Source organism: Pygocentrus nattereri, chromosome 18 (assembly GCF_015220715.1).
Source record: "Pygocentrus nattereri isolate fPygNat1 chromosome 18, fPygNat1.pri, whole genome shotgun sequence".
In the NCBI taxonomy this organism is placed as follows: Eukaryota; Metazoa; Chordata; class Actinopteri; order Characiformes; family Serrasalmidae; genus Pygocentrus; species Pygocentrus nattereri.
The window spans coordinates 39,765,540-39,781,158 of NC_051228.1; the positions used below are offsets into that span (position 1 = coordinate 39,765,540).

General features: G+C 48.9%; 1 protein-coding gene across 1 annotated transcript in view; it reads left to right on the forward strand.

Annotated features, from left to right (window-relative positions):
• Positions 1–2,433: 2,433 nt before the first annotated feature.
• The window catches only part of LOC108411574 (reticulon-4 receptor-like 1), a 216,122-nt gene continuing 202,936 nt past the window's right edge, over positions 2,434–15,619 (forward strand). Inside the window, exon 1 of the mRNA XM_037547482.1 lies at positions 2,434–3,036. Coding sequence (XP_037403379.1) covers positions 3,024–3,036 — 13 coding nt within the window. The 5' untranslated portion in view covers positions 2,434–3,023. The remainder of the gene's footprint in view (positions 3,037–15,619) is intronic.

Sequence of the window (15,619 nt, forward strand, 5' to 3'; positions counted from 1 at the left end):
GTAGTGTAGTAAGTAGTGAAGATATACTGTAAGACATTTTACAGCATTGAAATCACTATAACTGTATAAACACTGCCCTGCGATGGACTGGCGACCTGTCCAGGGTGTATCCTGCCTTCCGCCTGATGACCGCTGGGATAGGCTCCAGCACCCCCCGCGATAAACACAGTTTGTTCCTGTCCATGCACAGTAATACTGGACATGTTTAAAGCTAAATGGCGCAGAATAGTGTGTAGATAATATCTGTAAAACCCAGAAGACGCGCCCGCCGCCGCACTGTTGACATTTTGTCTAAGTAATACATGAACAAGCAGTCAATGCTGGCTATGACCTCCAAATCAAGATACCAAGAAAAGGTCAGTTTGATTGGACGTGTTGATCTTATAGTTATTGAGTACTGATTGTGGTATTGCCCTTAATGAGACAAACAGACATCTATAATTACCTTGTAAATACTGCAGCGGCACATACGCTCACTGGCCACTTTATTAGGTACCCCTTGCTAGTGAAAGGTTGGACCCCCTTTTGCCTTCAGAACTGTCTTAATTCTTCATGGCAGACTTTCAACAAGGTGTTGGAAACGTTCCTCAGAGATTCTGGTTGGTTATTTGAGTTCCTGCTGCCTTTCTATCATCTGGAACCAGTCTGCCCATTCTCCTCTGACCTCTCACATCAACAAGGCATGTTCATCCACACAACTGACCGCTCACTGGACATTTCCTCTTTTTCAGACTGTTCTCTGTAAACCCTAGAGATGGTTGTGCGTGAAAATCCCAGCAGATCAGCAGTTTCTGAAATACTCAGACCAGCCCGTCTGGCACCAACAACCAGCCAATAAACTCGCAGAAGAAGGTGTGACGTAAATGTAACGTAAAAAAATTAGCATACATCATCTAGAAGGTGAATATTTAAATCCTTAATTTCGTCAAGAATGTAGCTGGTTTCAGTGTCCAAAAGCGTTCTGTTATCTCGTGGTAATGCTGCCTGCTTGTTTTCCGGTACTGCTGTCTGTTTTTGCACATGCTCAGGCTGAGAATGTAAGGGCCCAGCCTGCGCCGCTGCCCGCCAGCAGAGGGCAACGGCAGAGAGGAGCCACCAGTTCAGGAAACTCCAATTTCCAGAAGCCCTCAGGCTGATTAGCCCAACTTGGCACACCTGTGGACTCCTCTACTTAAGGCTGGCAAACAACATCCCTTCCTCACACCTTTGTAGAGGGGTGAACAGTACGGTACTCAGCCCAGGTGGGCATTGAACGAAAAGAGGGCTGAGAAAACAAGAAAGAGTAATTGCCCCAAAGCTACTTAAGAGTTGACCTTCCTCTCGATCACAGAGGAAGTGTCTTCTGTTTTCTGATGATCTTTTTCTATCTGAGCCTTTGTTTGAGTGCTGCTTTCAGCATCCCCTTTGTTTGCCCTTTTCCCGCCCTTTTAATTTCACATTCATTGAGGTGTTTTCCTGTTTTTGCTTGTGCTTCCCGTTGGCACAGTCTCTCGGCTCACACTCCATCACCTCGATAAATGAATTTAAGACCCTTTCTCACAGGTTCCCCTCTCTGCACTCGGGTCCCCCAACCTGCCGTCCCACAACAGAGAAATCTGAAAGAAATCAGAGTGAGAGTCTACAGCACTGAGAAATCTGATTACTGAGCTCAGATCCAGCCTCTTTATCGGATTTCTCACTCGGATTTCTAGATGGGAGTGTGGTGTTCACATGGCCATTTGAGCAATCGGATAGTTGGATAATCCGATTATGATCGGATTACTGAGTGCACGTAAACACACATTGTATTGTAAACGGAAGCTTTTGAGACAATAAACGCTTGAGACGTCTGGTTACCATCACCACTGGTGTGAGCACTTCACATCAAAGCACTCTTACTGGCTTTGTTTACCTCTTACGACCCAATAGGGCGTCTACAACAAAACACGGACGCCCAAAGTGGACAAACCTGTCGTGCCTTTTTGTTTTAGAGCTGAAAATCGCAGCAGATGGTGGGAGCAGTGAACAAGCCGCCTGTACAGAGCAGCGGGCAGTGAGAGAGACGGTAAACAGCTCCGCGCCTTCACTGCCCTCAGAAGCAGTAATGAGGAGAGCGATTCAGTTCACAGAACCGATTCTTTCAAACTTTCTGATCCAACGACTCGGGCGTCGGATACATTTGTTCTCGAGTTGATTGAAGTTTGTAGTCGGTTCACAGCTCGGTTCAGTGAGTCGGTCTCGCCAGATCTGCTCAATAGCAGATTTGGTTCAAGCGCTAAAGAGCCTTTAATAAATCAACTGAAGTAAAATATGAAGTATTTTAAATTTAAGAAAATGTTGATATTAAATTATCTTATGAGTCTTCAGGTCATATCCCGGATGTAGACGATGTATTTGATTCAGTTGGTCATGTGAATCGGTTCGACGGACTCATCTAAAAGATCCGGTTCCAAGGAGCGATTCTTTTTTCACGACTTGCTCTCCGCTGCTCAGGAGAGTGAGGGAGGCTCAAGCGCGCGACAGGGAGCAGCACCTCGCGCCAGGCAGCCTAGCCGAGCTCGACCTGCCAGTCGGTTCACTGAACCCGCTTTAATATAACCTCCTTTTCCTCCAAGCAGCGCAGCTCGGATTAGTCTGCGCGTTTCCGCGCTGCTTGCGGGGCTCGGAGCGTCTGCGGCTCGGCAGAGCCTCTAATCTGCCTGTGTGGAGTTTAAGGTTTTGAGGCAGCTGCCTCGGACTGACTTCTGGACCATATATGTTGAACAGGGCTGCGCGGAGTCTCTACTTTCTCTGCTGCGGCTCCTGGTGAAGGTCTGGCGAGGCTGTCGGCGTCACGGGATGCTGTCCGTCTCCGCCGCCGCCTGACAGTCGGGTCAGTCCCTCTGATGTTTATCTGGACCTCCACCCAGTTCCTCTCACCCTGAAGGCGCTGCGGACCGAACAACTTCACATTACAGCCTCTGGACGCGGAGTATCGCCGGGCGGCGAGCCATGAGGCGCTTGTTGTGACCGGAGTGTCGGACGCTCTTCACGCCGCTTCCAGAATGTTCAAGCGAGGTAAGAGCGCGATTTCCCGCTTAAAGAGTGGGGTAGTGGGGGGTAGTGGGGTAGTGGGGTGGGGGGGTCGGCGGGGTCTTTATTCTCGTGCTTCCTCAAGCCTGTTCGGTGTGGTCTCGCGGAGCCGCCGAGCTCGCGCGCACCGTGAAGTGGGTCGAGACTTTTCACGCCCTGCTCAGTAGCGATGTCCGCTCGGTCAGTGAACCTGCCCCGCGCCCCCGGGTGGACACGCGCTGTGGGCTGGAGCTTCGTGTGTAACTGTCTGTATAACCTCTGCTGAAATAGACGCGGACGGTGCCGCACTGCAGCGCAATCACCGCAAACCTGCGCAAACACGGAGCGCAATGATGAAGCGCAGCGCTCATAACGCAGTAATGAACACTGACGCCTCAGAGACGCTGACCACAACTCCGATCCGGACCCGGAGCGCACGGAGCAATGCTCAGCTCAAACGCTCTGGCGCTGTGAGGCGCGCGCTGACTGCGTTTCGGTCAGGTCGGCTCTGGCGCTGCGAGGTGAAGAGCTGAGCGTGTTTTGGTCAGATCTGCTCTGGCGCTGTGAGGTGAAGAGCTGAGGGTGTTTTGGTCAGGTCGGCTCTGGCGCTGTGAGGTGAAGAGCTGAGGGTGTTTTGGTCAGATCTGCTCTGGCGCTGTGAGGTGAAGAGCTGAGGGTGTTTTGGTCAGATCTGCTCTGGCGCTGTGAGGTGAAGAGCTGAGGGTGTTTTGGTCAGATCTGCTCTGGCGCTGTGAGGTGAAGAGCTGAGGGTGTTTTGGTCAGGTCGGCTCTGGCGCCCCGAGGTGAAGAGCTGAGGGTGTTTTGGTCAGGTCGGCTCTGGCGCCCCGAGGTGAAGAGCTGAGGGTGTTTTGGTCAGGTCGGCTCTGGTGCTGCGAGGTGAAGAGCTGAGGGTGTTTTGGTCAGATCTGCTCTGGCGCCCCGAGGTGAAGAGCTGAGGGTGTTTTGGTCAGATCTGCTCTGGCGCCCCGAGGTGAAGAGCTGAGGGTGTTTTGGTCAGGTCGGCTCTGGCGCCCCGAGGTGAAGAGCTGAGGGTGTTTTGGTCAGGTCGGCTCTGGCGCCCCGAGGTGAAGAGCTGAGGGTGTTTTGGTCAGATCTGCTCTGGCGCCCCGAGGTGAAGAGCTGAGGGTGTTTTGGTCAGATCTGCTCTGGCGCCCCGAGGTGAAGAGCTGAGGGTGTTTTGGTCAGATCTGCTCTGGCGCTGCGAGGTGAAGAGCTGAGGGTGTTTTGGTCAGGTCGGCTCTGGCGCTGCGAGGTGAAGAGCTGAGGGTGTTTTGGTCAGGTCGGCTCTGGCGCCCCGAGGTGAAGAGCTGAGGGTGTTTTGGTCAGGTCGGCTCTGGCGCCCCGAGGTGAAGAGCTGAGGGTGTTTTGGTCAGGTCGGCTCTGGCGCCCCGAGGTGAAGAGCTGAGGGTGTTTTGGTCAGATCTGCTCTGGCGCCCCGAGGTGAAGAGCTGAGGGTGTTTTGGTCAGATCTGCTCTGGCGCCCCAAGGTGAAGAGCTGAGGGTGTTTTGGTCAGATCTGCTCTGGCGCTGCGAGGTGAAGAGCTGAGGGTGTTTTGGTCAGGTCGGCTCTGGCGCTGCGAGGTGAAGAGCTGAGGGTGTTTTGGTCAGGTCGGCTCTGGCGCTGCGAGGTGAAGAGCTGAGGGTGTTTCGGTCAGGTCGGCTCTGGCGCTGTGAGGTGAAGGGCTGAGGGTGTTTTGGTCAGGTCGGCTCTGGTGCTGCGAGGTGAAGAGCTGAGGGTGTTTTCGTCAGGTCGGCTCTGGCGCTGCGAGGTGAAGAGCTGAGGGTGTTTTCGTCAGGTCGGCTCTGGCGCTGTGAGGTGAAGAGCTGAGGGTGTTTTGGTCAGGTTGGCTCTGGCGCCCCGAGGTGAAGAGCTGAGGGTGTTTTGGTCAGGTCGGCTCTGGTGCTGCGAGGTGAAGAGCTGAGGGTGTTTTGGTCAGGTCGGCTCTGGCGCCCCGAGGTGAAGAGCTGAGGGTGTTTTGGTCAGATCTGCTCTGGCGCCCCGAGGTGAAGAGCTGAGGGTGTTTTTGTCAGATCTGCTCTGGCGCCCCGAGGTGAAGAGCTGAGGGTGTTTTCGTCAGGTCGGCTCTGGCGCTGTGAGGTGAAGAGCTGAGGGTGTTTTGGTCAGGTTGGCTCTGGCGCCCCGAGGTGAAGAGCTGAGGGTGTTTTGGTCAGGTCGGCTCTGGTGCTGCGAGGTGAAGAGCTGAGGGTGTTTTGGTCAGGTCGGCTCTGGCGCCCCGAGGTGAAGAGCTGAGGGTGTTTTGGTCAGATCTGCTCTGGCGCCCCGAGGTGAAGAGCTGAGGGTGTTTTGGTCAGATATGCTCTGGCGCTGTGAGGTGAAGAGCTGAGGGTGTTTTTGTCAGGTCGGCTCTGGCGCCCCGAGGTGAAGAGCTGAGGGTGTTTTCGTCAGGTCGGCTCTGGCGCCCCGAGGTGAAGAGCTGAGGGTGTTTCGGTCAGGTCGGCTCTGGCGCCCCGAGGTGAAGAGCTGAGGGTGTTTTGGTCAGATCTGCTCTGGCGCTGCGAGGTGAAGAGCTGAGGGTGTTTTGGTCAGGTCGGCTCTGGCGCTGTGAGGTGAAGAGCTGAGGGTGTTTCGGTCAGGTCGGCTCTGGCGCTGTGAGGTGAAGGGCTGAGGGTGTTTTGGTCAGGTCGGCTCTGGCGCCCCGAGGTGAAGAGCTGAGGGTGTTTTGGTCAGGTTGGCTCTGGCGCCCCGAGGTGAAGAGCTGAGGGTGTTTTGGTCAGGTCGGCTCTGGTGCTGCGAGGTGAAGAGCTGAGGGTGTTTTGGTCAGGTCGGCTCTGGCGCCCCGAGGTGAAGAGCTGAGGGTGTTTTGGTCAGGTCGGCTCTGGCGCCCCGAGGTGAAGAGCTGAGGGTGTTTTGGTCAGATCTGCTCTGGCGCCCCGAGGTGAAGAGCTGAGGGTGTTTTGGTCAGGTCTGCTCTGGCGCTGCGAGGTGAAGAGCTGAGGGTGTTTTGGTCAGATCTGCTCTGGCGCTGCGAGGTGAAGAGCTGAGGGTGTTTTGGTCAGGTCGGCTCTGGCGCTGTGAGGTGAAGAGCTGAGGGTGCTTTGGTCAGATCTGCTCTGGCGCCCCGAGGTGAAGAGCTGAGGGTGTATTGGTCAGGTCGGCTCTGGCGCTGTGAGGTGAAGAGCTGAGGGTGTTTTGGTCAGGTCGGCTCTGGTGCTGCGAGGTGAAGAGCTGAGGGTGTTTTGGTCAGGTCGGCTCTGGCGCCCCGAGGTGAAGAGCTGAGGGTGTTTTGGTCAGGTCGGCTCTGGCGCCCCGAGGTGAAGAGCTGAGGGTGTTTTGGTCAGGTCGGCTCTGGCGCTGCGAGGTGAAGAGCTGAGGGTGTTTTGGTCAGATCTGCTCTGGCGCTGCGAGGTGAAGAGCTGAGGGTGTTTTCGTCAGGTTGGCTCTGGCGCCCCGAGGTGAAGAGCTGAGGGTGTTTTGGTCAGATCTGCTCTGGCGCCGCGAGGTGAAGAGCTGAGGGTGTTTTCGTCAGGTTGGCTCTGGCGCCCCGAGGTGAAGAGCTGAGGGTGTTTTGGTCAGATCTGCTCTGGCGCTGTGAGGTGAAGAGCTGAGGGTGTTTTCGTCAGGTCGGCTCTGGCGCCCCGAGGTGAAGAGCTGAGGGTGTTTTCGTCAGGTTGGCTCTGGCGCCCCGAGGTGAAGAGCTGAGGGTGTTTTCGTCAGGTCGGCTCTGGCGCCCCGAGGTGAAGAGCTGAGGGTGTTTTCGTCAGGTCGGCTCTGGCGCCCCGAGGTGAAGAGCTGAGGGTGTTTTCGTCAGGTTGGCTCTGGCGCCCCGAGGTGAAGAGCTGAGGGTGTTTTCGTCAGGTCGGCTCTGGCGCTGCGAGGTGAAGAGCTGAGGGTGTTTTCGTCAGGTTGGCTCTGGTGCTGCGAGGTGAAGAGCTGAGGGTGTTTTCGTCAGGTTGGCTCTGGTGCTGCGAGGTGAAGAGCTGAGGGTGTTTTCGTCAGGTTGGCTCTGGTGCTGCGAGGTGAAGAGCTGAGAGTGAACATTCCATAAACAGCTTTGTGGACTCCCAGATGAGGTGTGACTCCCAGGTGAGGTGACGGTGTAGTTGCTACAACAGAGACCAAGTTTTGTAGATCGTGATGTGTGTGTGTGTGTGTGTGTGTGTGTGTGTGTGTGTGTGTGTGTGTGTGTGTGTTTTGCCATGGAATGGCACTAATCTGCATGAAGGAGAGGCTGGAGCGTTTCAGCAGCTGTGTGGAGATAAAGATGATGTCCAATCTGTCTTTTATGCTTAAAATGATAAGTGTGGTGCTTTAAACAAATGGATGTCTGCCTGTCTGTCTGTCTGCCTGTCTGTCTGCCTGTCTGTCTGCCTGTCTGTCTGCCTGTCTGTATTCAGTGGCTACTTCATTATGTATACATACATTACAACTTGTACAAGTGCAACACACACTAACGTGTCACCATGATGTTGGCGTCACTGCGGTGCTCAGAATGACCCGTTGCCTGAATAATGCCCGCTCAGTGGAGGCCCTGTTGGTGTCTGCTAACTGATTATGTAATTGTAGAACTACAAGATGCGCCTATACGGTAAGTGGCCCGGATGAAATGGACATTGAGTGCAGATACAAAGTAGATTTCCTTAATGAAGTGTCCAGGTCTGCACGACAGGAACGCTGCGTTTTGGTAAAGTTTGGTAAAATGGTTGGAGGTCATGATGATTATGAGAAGCTAGACATGATTCTAAAGTATTGTGCCTCTGACTGGACGATACAGTTTCCCTCACAAAGTGACCGTGAGAACAATCATCACATTAGAGGCGCTTTAACAGGCTTACACTTCAGGATGGAGCACTTTTTGAACTGTGTGTGTTTCGTAACTTCGTAAGCCAAATGGTTGAATTGCTTGCTCACCGGGCTGTGAGCCCAGGGCAGGTAGGCACTAGCTGGGCTGCATTAAAGCACCTGTTGAGCTTCTAACACTGCACTCCCACCAATCCGAACCACTTTGGCACTTTGTGTGAAGGTAATTGGGTTAATTCTGTGCCTGCAGCCCTTCAAAGGGAATTCCACTGATTTTCCAAAATTCTGTCGTCATCGTTTGATCTGAAATGTTGCTTTTGTAGAGAAAGTTACAGACTTGGACGTCTTTCCAGTGGTGGTGATGGGAACCAGGTGTCACCGTGACTGCAACACAGATATAGACACTTTATTTACCATGCAGAACCACCAGAGAACCTCCAGAAGTTTTTATTTGTAATGCTGTAAAGCCGGTGGTGAATCGGTGAAAAGGCTTTAAAAGGTTTTTTGGGACTACTTTGGGACACAGTGCCCTGCATGTGTCTCTCCACCATGAACTGATTAAAATAAATGTGTTTACAAGACATTTAGGCCAAAACATTAATACAAAACTATCATAAAACAGCGTCTCAGCCATCAGGCAGTGAGTTCATAGGCATTTTGTGTAATAACCTTCTGTGAGGAGCCTTTAGAGGTGGACATCTGGTTCCTATCACCACCACTGTGAGCGGTTCTGACTCCACAATGGAGCGTTTCACACCAAACCACTCCGAATGACCTTGTTTACATATTAACTGTTGGATTATGTAGGCGTTTTAAAACGGTCTCCCCTTTACTGAGGTGTTTGTTGGGACAGTAATAAAAACGTGATTCATCATGCAGCCCTATATAAATATATACAGCAAGCCAGGGTCTTCCTGGCTGTGGAGAGTGGCTATAGAGTCAGTTTCACTAATGCTTCAGCGGCAGCTTTTGAACAGCCTGCTTAGTGAACTGGCTCCTTCATTTTCTCTTCATTACAGACCTGGCAAGGCAGTGTGTGGGCTCGGGGTGTGGAGAGATAGCAGGATGGGATGGTGGGAGGGAGTGAGAGAGAGAGAGAGAGAGAGAGCATGACGCATCAGCCTCTCTCCGATTTAAAAAATAACACAGTAAACACAGTAAAACCAGTGGCAGGTTAAGAGAGGTATGGCTGCTGTTGGCTGCCTGTTCATGGCTGTGCAGTCCAGGCCTGTGAGGCTCTGGCACAGAGTTAACTCCATGGGAAGATGGTGAGGTTCACTGTGGGCTGGATGTCTGCGAAGCATATAGTGTATCGTGTCACATGCGCTCCTCATTAATCACACTATGCATATATATATATATATATATATATATATATATATATATATATATATATATATATATATATATATATATATATATATATATATATATATATCTCTCGCTGTTGTGGTATCAAAACTTCGTATCTCCAAAACTGTAACATTACAGGAGAAGGCAAAAACTTTTAATGAAAGTCAATGGAACCAGAATTTTTTCTAAGTCATTTTAGGTCCAATCATCATGGAATTTACACACAATATATAGGACTATGGGTGTTTTCAAATTATGTCAAAAATTGAAAAATGACAATAGTGGAGATACGAGGTTATATATATATAATTTCTTTGGTATTATGCAGCTCTTAGTGGAGAAGCCTTGTTTGAATCCGATTTGCACCCTCACCACCCACAGATGGTGGGAGATGAGACCCCTTGAGGGTTATTTTGGTGTAGTGTTGTGTGTATTGAGAAGAAAATGTCTGAGTTATGACGAGTTAAACAGAGAAAATCCTGAAATAAGCAGATTCTGATTCTGAGAAATTTACATGGGAGTGAATGGGGCAGTTTTCTGGGCCTGGTGCCAAACAAACGCTCATAACTCTAAAGCTAATTGATAAAACGAGGAGATATTTTGAGGTTTCAGAAAGGACGAGTTTCTCTACCATTTAACACTGAAATGGATTTTAAAGCAGATTCCCTGCGTGATCGGCTGTCTGTGAGACTGAGTGGCCTGCTGTGACGTCACTGATGTCAGTTAGAATCTGAAGTTCTGAACTTTCCGCTGTTCACTTCTTATGGGAGGTTTTTCATTTTTAAACTTAATTTTATTTAAAACTACCAATCCCATCGACTCCAAACATACAGAGCACAAGTCACAGCGCCGAGACCTTCGGAACGCGGTTTAAGCGGTTCGGGCTGTATTAATCGCAGGAGAGTGTGGACGAAGAAGAAGAAGAAGTGTGAGAGAGAAGAACTGAGTAAGCGCTCTAATTAATCTGATTTGATTTAACATCCTAAAATAACTTATAGGTGACTGGTACCTGCCTGTTCATGTGAGAAATACTAGTATCCCTGTGGTTTGCATGAAATGAATCAATAAATGAATGACGGGTTTTGGCCTAGTCTGAAATATCTTTAATAGCCAATCGTCTCTTCGATACTGACACATTTCCAAAACAATTATCTGACGTTACTGTACAACTCAAGTATCTCTTAATCGTAGTGAAGCATCTTTTCAGCTTCCCAAAGCAAATGGGGTTTTGATAGTACGGTTAGAATCCACTCATCAGCAGTTTCTTATTTCGTGAGCTACAGCAGAGAAATAATTAATATCGAATTATGCTGTGATTTATAAACTGTATTAATGGCTACTTCTGAAGGTTAACTACATGATGAGCAAATTCTGCCTGTTGACCTACTTTAATATCTCAATTAATGAGCATAATCCCTCTCCGTCTCACACACACACACACACACACACACACACACACACACACACACACACACACACACACACACACACACAGCACCTGTGACTGAATCTCCTCCTCCCCAGATTGCAGTCCCTCCATTAAGGATGACACCCTGGGAAGCTCTGTGTCTGTACGGTCACTGTGTGTGTGTTGGTGACCGGTTGTGGCTGATGTCCGCTGTGTGATTTGTCCAGCTGCCTCTGACGTGACTGAATGACATGAAATGTCCTAATGATCTAAGTGTGGATGGCTGGCTGCCCGTGGGACGCGGTTATTGTGAAAACACAATGATCTCTAACTAAAAACCCACCCTGCATACTGAGCAGCGTTCGGCTTATGAATTATAAATTAACGGCGCCGTAACTCTGCATATTGTGGAAATGAGCGGCGACCCCTTTGATAACCCTGTGCTGATATTATGGTCTATTAAAGGCGGTACTATATACGGCAGCCTGTGATGCTCATATTGAATTTACTGTTTCATGTTCAGTGTTTTAACTCTGGCGTGCGTTTGTACAAACCACCAGTCGCACGGAAAAAACAGCATCAGCCGGAAACATCGCGTTCCATGCATGTTTTATTCCTCCTTCAAGTAGAAGATCAGATACTTCTCCGCAGAGGTGGACGAGTTAAAGTTGAGACCCCCAAGGTAAAATATTCCTCCAGTAAAAGTAGAAGTTCCTCCTTTTAGACCTCCACTGGAGTAAAAGTACTAAAGTATTTACCTTCAAATGTACTTAAGTATAAAGTAAAAGTACTAAAAGAGGAATTCTGGCTCTGATGTCCTGTTATCATTTTTATAACCAGACTGGCTTCATGAACTCATTTCAGGTGAAAGTCCTCCAGCGTCTCTCTTGGTAAACCAGTCTTTTAATAGAACGTCATTAATTAGTGACGCTGACGTCTATTAAAATGATCAGAAGCACAAAACACTGAAGGTAAACAGTTTCCATCAGGGAGAACCGAGTGGCTCTGAAATCACTTTTTACACACAAGCAAAGTTTCAGTTTCAGATTTATTTACAACTTAGTTCCAAGTTTAAGTTGAATAAAAACTGGCTTTAAACTCAGGATCACAGATGAGCTCCTTTACTATGTTGATCTGTAGGCGTCTGTTCATAAACATAAACCAGCCCAAACTCATTTACTATAAAATGAAATGGTGTTTGTAGAAATTCAGAAAAAAGCCGCGTCAGTCTCGACTGCATATGTGGACATATTTCTATATTGAGCTCTATTTACACAAAGTTAGGTTAGTTCATCATTTATGTTGAACAGACTCTCCCAAAGTTTTACGCTGCTGCGCTGACGTTGAACCGCGTGCTGCACTGGGTCGGTATGACCAACAGGTCAAAACCAGCTCTAAACAAAGTGACCGCTGGGCCCTGATTGGTGCTCTGGCTTTGCGCTTCTTTCGTTTTGACATGTGACGTTTTTATACACACAGAAACCAAAAGGAACGACAGATTTCTCAAAATGTAGGAGGAAAAAGTCGGATATTAGACTCTGAAATGTAGTGGAGTGAAAGGAAAAAGTCCAGAACAGAGAAACTTCAGTACAGATACACCAAAAATACTAAAGTACAGAAACTAATTACATTTACTCAGATACTCAGTTACTCAGTTACTGTCCACCACTGCTTATCCAATGTGTGAGAAATAGATTTGACTAGCTGCCCAAACAAAGATGGAGTTGAGCATTTCCAGCAGTTGAGGGAGAAACTCCGTCTTTACTGCGCTGCAAACTCAGTTAATCTGCTTTTTACCTTACGTACGTTGAGGCTGAGGCCCGCGCGCCACAGCTCGGTACAGTAAAAATAGCCTCAGCCCAGCGTCCTCTCCCTCAAACCAGATGATTAACCCTAACTCTCAGCAAACATTTGCCCTGCGCTCCCTCTTTGGAGTGCTAATTAAATCAGAGGGGTGGGAAGGCCTGGTCATTAGCCGGTGATAATTAGGACGCAATGAAGAAGAAAACAAATGAAGGCCTGTTGTCTCGTAGCCCGTCGAGTGATTAATAATGGATGGGGCGAGGATGAAGAGGGTAATCACATGCTGAAAGGTCAGCGGTGACGTGAAGCAGCTTTGGAGAGGACAGCGCGCTGGCGGGGGGCTATTTGTGGAGAACCGGCTATGCTGGGAGTGAAGATGCTGAATGATATTTCCATGAGATTAACTTTAAAGCGAGGTGATGGTGGATCTCATGCACGTGGGCCAGCACGCACAGCTGCATCTCACGCGCCTCTGAGCGCCCTAATAATCATCTGTCTTCACTGTAAAATGAGTGTTAGCTAACCATTTTGGGAGCGCTGAAAAATCTTCCCACTCTTTTTAAAGATCGCGAGTTAAAGCAGGAAACTGTCCCCGTTCAGATTCAGCTCTTGCTGTTTGAAGTGTCATTGTGAATATTTTAAGTCCTGACGCTGCAGAAGGAGAAAAAAGTCGCGGAGCCTCCTGGATCCTGACAGGAAGAGAATATAGGTCTCATTATCCCACGTTACTTAATGGAGGAATAAGCGTGTGCCGTCTGCGTGTCCCCCGCCCCCCTTTTCCACACCAGTGTTCGGATCTCTAGCAGTGGGAGAAGAAAAGAAACTGCACACCTCCGACATCAAGAGCCTCTTGACAGGAGCCAGCAGGAACACTGATTCAACATGGCAGCCTTCGTTTTCCCTCAAACCCGACATAAAGACGTGTTGAAATAGCAATCGAACTCTTTCAGTTTAGCGGGAGTGGATCTGAAAGGTGAGCGTTCGCCGCTCCCCCGCAGCTTTGAGAGGAGAACTCTTGCGAGTGGGCCCTGCAACAGCGTCTCATCTGGAGAGAGGGTTGTGGGACTGTCGTCTCTTCCTTCTCGTGCTGTCAAGTCAGCCTGACAGGGTTCGCGTTGAGCCACCGCTGGAGGAAGCGGCGAACGCAGCAGAGCCAAAGCATACGGGGGCTTTTACAATCATTGCCTCTGTCTCAGGCAGGTCCCTCCGGAGCCGGGCAGGCGACTGTCACTCAGATGGCCCGAGCTAAAAAGAGAGGAGGGCCGAGGAGGAGAGGTAATGGACGGGGGTTCGGGGGCCATATCACTGTTCTGTCATCTAGACCCCAATCAGAGAGCCTTACTCTCCCCAGAGGAGCAGGGCAAAGGGCCAGCGCTTGTCTGTAGCTCTCCTGCCCAGAGAAAGACAGCGAGGCAGAGAGAGGAAGACAGTGAGGACACTGCAAACCAGACGAGCATCTTTAATGTAGGAAATAGATCCAATATTTCACGTGAGATTATCGTGGGAATATTATTCTACATATTTTGAGATGTTATTCTTTGCTCATGATCTGACAGCGTGGAAAGGTTTGTTTCACTTGATGAGACCACTTCATATGTACAGATGTGTACTGAAGGGCAGCAGCTGTAAAGGTTCACGACACCTACATAAGCTTAATGACAACCGTCATAAACCTGTACAAGGTTCATTCTACAGAGACGTCCGTTTTTGTGTCCCTAGCATTTGCAGATATATTACACTTCAAAAACATGCCAGGGTTACAATTTATTTATATTTAAAATAAAAGAATTAATTATTTTAACAATCTTCTTTTTGAGCTTCTTCTTCCGCCTCAATTTAGCAATATTGGTTTTCAAACCAATCGTATAGAATTCTAATCACCGCAGAAGAGCTCGTCCCGACAGTCGTGTGTGAAGGCTGGAGCCGTATTTTGAAGAAAAAAATGTGATTTATTCCATACATGACTATGAAATGGAGTCACTGGAGTTACTGGTATTAAAAAATAATTAGTTGAAATAAAAGTCACGCCGATGACGTCACTCGACCTCCTTTGGCCTGTTCTCTGAGGATCTATGGAGAAAAGCTCATGGTGAGTCCACTGTGTCTCTCAGTTCTCAGAGATCTTCTCATTCAGCTCATGATCTCATATGAAGCTTCTAGCTGACGTCACTGGTGTGACCGACTTTATTCTGAGGTCACTGTGAAAAAATAGAAACACAAATGGATTAAATTCCATATTTTAGTGGACGTTCCCTGATGGACAGCGTGTGGTTTGATGTTCTGTAAAATGCATTGATCATTAATAACGTCTCTGGTGTTTCCTTTATTATGTGGAACACCGATGACGGTCAGGAACACCAGTGACTCCTGTGGAGAGACAGGAAAGTGGACGCTTCTGTAGAATGACCCCTAAACGTTTCTAAAGGCTTATTCCAACAATGTGATTTCATTTTAGAAAAGATATTCTGTGGGTGTCAAAGCGAATGAATGGATGCTCATCTGAAAGCTGAAACTGTACGGGATGAAGTCATGAGAGGCTTATGTATGTATTGGGAATTTCCCCGCTGTGGGACTAATACAGGATCATCTTATCTTATGTGTCAGACTTCTTGCCCTTCACCATTTTCTTACAACATTCTCATATGAGAAATATTACATGTGATGCCCACATTTAACCCTCGTGTGGTGCTGGTGTGTGTTTGTTACTCAGTGGTCTGCTGGACCCACCACGTTGTTTTTAAATCAGTACAGCCATAACAATTTATATAAAAATACCAGATGTTTAAAATAACACAAGTGGTCAGTGTAGGGTTCTCCTTTAGCAGCTGTAGCCAGTCAGCAGCCTGTCCGTGTTGTACACACACACACACACACACACACTAACAGCAGGCCATGTAGGAGGAGAACAGAGTGAAGGACACAGCACCTCCTCACTTTTACCCCCCGTGGGTTCAGCCCAGCACCACATGTGTAATATAAATGTGTGGGGGGTGAACAGAGTGAAGACCCTGAAAATGGGTTATTTTATATGTTCTTCACAGAAAATGAGCAAAGGCCCAGAATCCAAGGGTGAAATAATAATAAATCATCATTTTTTCATTTGGTAAACACTGAAAACGGGTCCTACAGACCTGAACACCACACGAGGGCCAAGATGATTTCCCTTGCCTACATATTTTTGCTGTGGTCGAGAGAAACGGACAAAAAGAGTGAAAGAGTGGTTGTAACAAAAATGGGAAAAAACG